A 7,500-nucleotide genomic window follows, 5' to 3' on the forward strand; every position below is an offset into this window, starting at 1 on the left:
CACTGAATGTTGAAAACAAAATCCATTGCCATAGGATATCTTATACATCAGGCATAATACTCAAACTTAAACTCCCCATAACCTAGTGTCACTAGTGGTGACTGAAAACCATGTAATACACTTGCATAACTGCTAGGTTTTAAGACACTGTTTTCTATATAAAACTTACTGGTAACTAACATTGTTTTATAAACCTTAGCAGTTGTACATTTGTTGTCATTTGAAACAGAGGATAAACAATATTGCTAACAATCAACCAAAGTTAAAGGATGTGTCAGTTTTTAAATAACCATGACTGGGTTGCTTTGTAGTGTGTTTAACAATAATATACTACTGGTCAGTGAAATGTTTAGTAAAGGACTATTAATGTAATAAAGTTTCAGCAATTGATTGCTACTCAGTATAGTAATCAAAACCTACATCTAAAAAAAAAAATATTTAAACAGTATATAGGTTAAGAGGAGGGAAGAAAAACAAATGAGGACAAATAGCTTACAATTATCCTGAAGTTCTCATTTTAACTATTGATGCCAAGATTGCATGTTCACATGAGTATCCACTATGGTTTTGATTTTTTTTTTTATAATTTATCTTCATTCATTATTTTTTCTAACATATAGATGGCTCCTTAAGTCACTTATCATCTATCAACCCTATTCTTTGAAAAGAAGAAAAAACTTTAACACATTAATTATAATAATAATAATGGTAATGAAATCATGAAAAGAATAATATCAATGACCATAGGATGATGATGATGATCTTCTTTGTTCATCTTCATGTAGTTGTTGCCACTTTGTGGTCACTGGAATCAATCAATCTTTACTGCAGTCATATTTTACCACCTGAATGCTACTGGGTCCAATTTTCAGTCCTATGACAGTTCAACACCAGAAATGGAAACCTACACGACAATTGCAGACACAAAATTTCACCAAGTTAAAAATGGTCCTTGGCACTGTTGCAGGCACTATAAAAGATATATCCAAAATATAAAGCTATTATAGAAATATTAGACCTTACAAAAAAGACCTTATACAAAATGAAACTGACAAAATACCAAACAGATGGAAAACCTCAGGACAAAGGAAAACTGAAGGACTAAAATAAAAATCATGTTCAAAAATTAAATTCACAAAAGCTGCAAGAGAATCATGAGTTGAAAGATTCTTGTTTTGAGTCACATAGTGCGAGTCTGAACTCTGCATCTCCAAATCCCTTATAAATCTCTAATGAAAGCACATTTTCTATTTAAAATCAAGTAACATCATTTCTATATTTTGTGTGCCATGCAGACATTTAGCCCTACCAATTGACAGAGTTACATCATGAGACACGAGACCACAAATAACACAAATGTGCAGTGTTTCACATTGAATATTATCACAATTGTATCTAAACTGCAGTAATTGTTCTTAAAATTGCTTAAAATCAAACCTACATTCATACCACAAATTTCTACAAACTACATTTCTGTTTGTGTACTTCCAAGCCTATCATTGTAACATCACAGATTAAGTCATAAGTACAAAACATGAGACAACTTTCTTGACATGACTAAAATTTTATGTGCACATAAAAATACTCAAAAATTGAAGTCTATAAATTCATGTAATCTGACAGATTAAAAATTACCATTTTTGTTCTTGTTAATTAAGGTTTTAACTGAATGTCAAAGTTTATGCTTACCTTGTTTCTCAACCGCACGATTAAGCATGTTGGCTGGTGCTGACATTGTCCGTTTGTACGGCCATTTTGTGCCAAGAGATCCTGAGAGAGTTCTAACACTTGCACTCTGAACCAAGGTCAAAGCATCCTTTGCTTTGCTTAACTTTCTTTCAAAGACATCACTTGTCATGTCTGAATTTTTCAGGTCTGGAATATGAAATTGAAAAGGAATTAGGAATTTCTCCACACATCAACTCAACAGAAACACACTCAGCAACTAAAGTCTTTATGAAACACAAAAAAAATATGACTGTACATCCTTTGATTTCTTACCTCTTGGGAATGCAATGTCTCCATATTTTTCAAGTGCAATCTGAGCTTCAAGATAAAGTGCATCAAATCGATTATAAAAGAATTCCCATGACAAGATTCTACGATCTGGAAGGCGTGAGCTCAGCTGATGAAGGGCCTGAATAATCATAGGCCTGTCCATTATAACACTATCAAACTGGAATGAGGAAAAATAATGAAGAGATGAGGCAAAACAGGGAATAGATTTCATATATAGAAATAATCCACATATACTTAGGCACTCAAATTCATTTTCATCATACTCCATCATTACCTGCTGTTCTAAGCACCAACAAAGTGCTCGCAGGCCACAGTCTGGTAAAGTTGTCAAGTACAAAGAAGCTCGCTGTGCTACTGCAACATTAATATCATCTAAAGATGCAATGAGGAAGCAAAATGCATGAGCAATTGCTGCCTGCAGTCCTGGACACTGTCGTACAGCTGATAATCCCAAAAACCGTCCAATGACCACCACCTTTTCAACTGAAAAGCAAAGAGGAATATTATCTTATCTATAAATAGCTGCTAGCAGAAACAGCATAAAGATTTTTACCTATGAAGTTATCAATAATAATGTTTGCAAATATTCAGAGTCAACTAACCTGCTTGAAATCGGACTTTCCAATCCTGATGGTTGAAATGGTTTTCACACAACTTCCAGAATATGTCTGAACCACATGGCAAAGTTACAAAGTGCAGCAGCAGTGAAACGCAGACCTCAGCAACATGTGACCATTCAGCTTCTATCAGTGACCACATGCTAGGAACATAAAGTGGTACCAGTAAAGTGACAAAAAACATTTTAATTACAGCATTATCTCTTTCATTCCCAGTACTTCTATTCACCATGATCATGGTTTTGTTCATAATGTACAGTCAGCCCTATTTGTCATGACTGTCCAAAACCTATGAAACTGGCAGGCTTTTTTTCAATAAGTTTTTGATATCAATGAGACCTGTAGTGTCTACTAATGCATCTGGCACTGTTTCACAAGTTTCCTCCTGTCACACCCTCAATATCATCTCTATTTCCCCATTCTCCTCTGTCCTTTAGCCAATCATCCAGTCGTGTTTCTCCTAGAACTTTCTTCTTGTGAATAGTGTGTGAATCAGTAATACTTGCACATTATGGCATATTTAATCTAGTCAAACCCTCATCTCCTCCTCTCCCATTTTCCCCATCCACACACCAAGGTATTATGTACTACTGAGCTTCCTCCTGGTAGAGAATTATTTTTATCATTCATATGTCTAGATACCTTTGAATATATCTATATAGATCTTTGAATATACCTTTATAGACAATCTAATTTTTTTGTATAAATAGATATGACTTTGCTGCTTTGTATGTGTTTTATCTACATGTTTTCAAGTTTGCACTTTAATGATGCATGGAGCCCTTGAAAAGTCAGCAACCTAAATTTGAATAATCAGGCTTTTTTTGCAGGCGGGGGGACAGAAATACTCGAGAGTTTGTGGTAATTACGGGTTAACCCCTTTCCTATCATTGTCATGGCAGTAAGCTGGAGTTTCCCATGTTCTGAACCCATCAGAGCCCTTTGTTTTTATCTTTTGAGAAGTTGGAACATCAACTCTCTCTAGATGCACTGTGAACCCTGAGATCCCTTTTTTGGAGGAACCGATTGTGAGAGGGTCAAACTTCATGATACCAATGATGTATTCACTTGTAGTATCTAGCAGAAAATATTCTAAAACATTATGATCATCTGAAAATTTGTGCTTTACATGTTCATTAGTTAATGTATATGGTCAATCCATTTGCTTCCATTTATGAAGAGAAAGAATTTTAAACACTAGAAAACACAAACACTAGAAAAGGTATTATCAGCTTTTGCTTACAATGATCATACTCATATAAAAAAATATGCACCTCAACTACTAATTAACCCAATGCCGCCGGGGAAAATGAACAAAAAATGGGGAAAATGCTATGCCCATTTTCTATATATTTTTGTGAAATGTCTGCCCATAGATGGCTCTGCTAGTGCTTAGCCACAAAGGAGTCAATTAGTAGACCTTGTGACCATACCTGATTTAAATTGGCGGGAAAAACGTATTTTTTACTAGTGCTATGAATATTGATGGTGTTATTTTTATTATAAACATTATAATTATTATAACATTTTTTAATATTAGTAACAGCAAAATAAGAAAACATTAAATATTTCATAAATCAAAGAAAAGGGTGAACGGGTGAGACAGGCAGTACTCGCAACTGGCTCATTGGTGACTTAGTACAAGTATAGCCATCTATGTGTAAAAACAATCAGACAAGTACTAACAGTGGGCATAGCACGTGTCAACCCATCGTACCCGTCGGCAAGGGGTCAATATATGATTTATAACATATAGCTCAAAATTTATTAAGCCACTCATTTCACCATATACTGATAAATACCAAATTATATATCTGTATTTTCTTTTCTGACTATATCAATATTAAAATTTATATATAGCATGTCAATTCATTAACCAAAATTCAGGATGTACTCACATTTTGATAGACTTATTTTCTTGACACCAAATTAAAAACCCTCTGTGCTCATTTGCTGCATGAGCCATGGCTTCTCCATGAAGCACCAAGTATTTCAGACACTCACACATATGATAAACAACATCACCATCTTCTGTTGTTTCCAGCCGCTGAAATGACCAATGGAAAAAATATCATTATCAGATGCAAGTGTATTTTTCTTTTTTATAAAATACCAGATATAAGTGCAGTAGTCTATTCAAAAAGAAAGAAAATACTGAATCCAAGATCACTGACAAAATGACACCAGGACATGGAATCACTACTAATTATGAATTTGTCATCTTTATTTTTTCCAGTAAGCCAGTCAGAACACATGAGCTCTTCATTCACTGTGACAGAGAGATGGACTGTCTTCTTTATGTGAATATATCAAATATACAGTTAAAGGCAAAAAATCATATACAAAGTCATAATACCTTCAGTATGGTGTATATGACTTGCAGGTGAGATGGTAATTCTTCCATTTTAAATTTGAATTTGCCCTGTGAGGTGACCCAGAAAGAGTCAGATTCCTCATCACTATGTTGAGTTGTGTCAATCGGCTTATCATCTTCGTCTACCACACTTGGACGAGCAACATTTGCAGTTGCATGTGCTGAAAAGATGTTTGTTCTAAATCATGAATAATTTTGCTTTTCAGTTGTGAAGTACAGAACAAAGAGCAATAGACTCTAAACTACAAATGTGATATCATTACATATCATACACTTCTACTTCCTTTGTATTGCACAACTTGCTATTTACAATTAATTAAATAAAAGAAGAAATACTCTAGCTTCCATTCTCCAAACAGTCTCTAATAAAGTATTTAAAATAGAGGCACACAACAGAATCAAGCAAATAACAAAGTTTTTGCTGCAGGTGGTAATACCTGTGTCACAGTCCTACATCAATAATCTTTCCCAACATCCAAAGTAATTCCAGATGTCCACAAAATAATTATGACAAAAGAGAACAACTTGAAACTCTCAAGCAGCCATCTATAAAATAACAACTTTAGAGAAAATATATTGTAAAATTATACAGTCTATAAATTTCCTTGAATTAGTCTCTGAACATGTGGTTTACGGATTCCATGGAACCACAATAAACTCACATGGAAAACAAATTCCTAGCATATAAAAACTAGAGTTCTAAATACTTGCATAAGTGCACTCTACTATTACAGCTTAGCTTATGCAAATTAGTGAATAACTGCAAGATCAAATATTACATTCCTGAATGATATTTAACTATATGACAGGCTCGAGCAACAGAACACACTCAATTTATACAGAAAAAGGAAAAGAGAAAGTCAAATAAAAGCAAATGAGGAAGACTGATAATCATTCTTGATTTAAGAAACTATCACTTACCACCTGAAGAAACTGAGAAGTCAAGAGAGCAAGAATAAAAGAGGCAGAATTGAGATAACAACAAGGATTACCTCCATAAAATGTGCCTTCAAGCCATTCAAGGGAGAAAGTTCTTTTAAACCATTGTTTTCAGACAAAAGAACAGAAGTAGTATACATGACAAAGAGTTCTCAAATGTGTCACTGACGGCAATGAGAGGAGTTGAATTCTTTTGCCATAGGGTGACAAATATATTAATTACAAAGTTAAAAGGTATGTAAATGGATTATCACTGGCAGCTACAGAATTATATGTAAACATTATATTACTTTAATTTACTTCTGAAAATATCGTAATCCTCCAGAAATATCTGGATCTTAATCATTATTTTCCTATATCATTTACTAACAGGTGATGCAGTGGATACACAATTGCTTATCTAAGGCCTTTTTTCCTCCTGAGTTGATTCATCTATCACTGTTCTCATTGTTCCCTGGAACAATTAACTAGCACCAATTTCTATGTTTTTTCTTTTAGCATTCTTTATGGGCTATGTCATAAAAAAAAAAAAAAAAAAAAAAAAAAGGAAAAAAAAAAAAAAAAGCATTGGGCAAATGTTCTGTCCACTGTAGTTTTATTTTGTCCAATTTGTTTGTACATAGATGGCTTTGCAAGTGCTAAGTCACCAAAAGGTCAGTTACTAGGCCAACTGTATTTCACATAATTATTTCATAACTATTTTTTTTTTTATCACTACATTATGAAAAAAATAAAATATAAATAAAAGTAAAAACTATTCTCTCAGAAAATTCCAGGTACAATCATATAGGCTTAATAACTGACAAATTAAAATCACAGTGGACAGGGCATGCATATATGTACTCATGTATGAAGATGAGAGCACATATATATATATATATATATATATATATATATATATATATATATATATATATATACATATATATATAACATGTCTGTCTTATATAATAAATATAAAACAGATCTCTTACAGAATTAATATTCACAATTTTCTGCTTCTAAAGTCAAACAAAGCTTTTTTTATCAGCAAATCAGAAAAAATAGAGGGAAACGATACTATTAAAGAAAAACATGGAGGGTTTCAGATATTTTGGGATAGACATCATAAAAAATGATGAAAAATATTTGATAAATTTAAGAGATGTTTTGCATTTTTCCTGAAGAAGTAAATTGTACACAGTATCCCTCTATACTATTAGAAAAAAATAATGCTTGCCTCTGAAAGCAAATGTTTAAACTGTTTAAATTTATCTTGAACACTAATAAGAAAAATCACTGATTCTCCCACAGCTTCAAAACTACATCTGCTACAGCTATAGCATCAAATAAGTACATACAAAAAGAGCAAAGTAAAGAAATAAATAGGGATGCCACTTTTGGTCAAACCATTCTTTTTGGGCCATTATGCTTCCACAGATATAACCTTCAAAATGTTCAAATTATGAATTGTAACAAACATTTACTATTCTAACCCTTTGACTGACAGTAAAGGTAAGAGGGAAGATGCTGGTGAGGATAAAGGTAAAGGTGAAGGTGAAGGTGAAGGTG

At 33.1% G+C, this 7,500-nt stretch overlaps 1 protein-coding gene across 1 annotated transcript in view; it reads right to left on the minus strand.

The window, feature by feature from the left end:
- The window catches only part of LOC125038040 (protein unc-79 homolog), a 125,596-nt gene that overhangs the window by 53,286 nt on the left and 64,810 nt on the right, over positions 1-7,500 (minus strand). Inside the window, exons 20-25 of the mRNA XM_047631311.1 lie at positions 4,993-5,171; positions 4,535-4,683; positions 2,622-2,779; positions 2,294-2,502; positions 2,002-2,176; positions 1,690-1,875 (exon numbers count right to left, since the gene is read on the minus strand). Of these exons, the coding sequence (XP_047487267.1) occupies positions 1,690-1,875; positions 2,002-2,176; positions 2,294-2,502; positions 2,622-2,779; positions 4,535-4,683; positions 4,993-5,171 (1,056 nt within the window). The remainder of the gene's footprint in view (positions 1-1,689; positions 1,876-2,001; positions 2,177-2,293; positions 2,503-2,621; positions 2,780-4,534; positions 4,684-4,992; positions 5,172-7,500) is intronic.

The sequence above is a fragment of the Penaeus chinensis genome, chromosome 1 (assembly GCF_019202785.1).
Source record: "Penaeus chinensis breed Huanghai No. 1 chromosome 1, ASM1920278v2, whole genome shotgun sequence".
Lineage (NCBI taxonomy): Eukaryota > Metazoa > Arthropoda > Malacostraca > Decapoda > Penaeidae > Penaeus > Penaeus chinensis.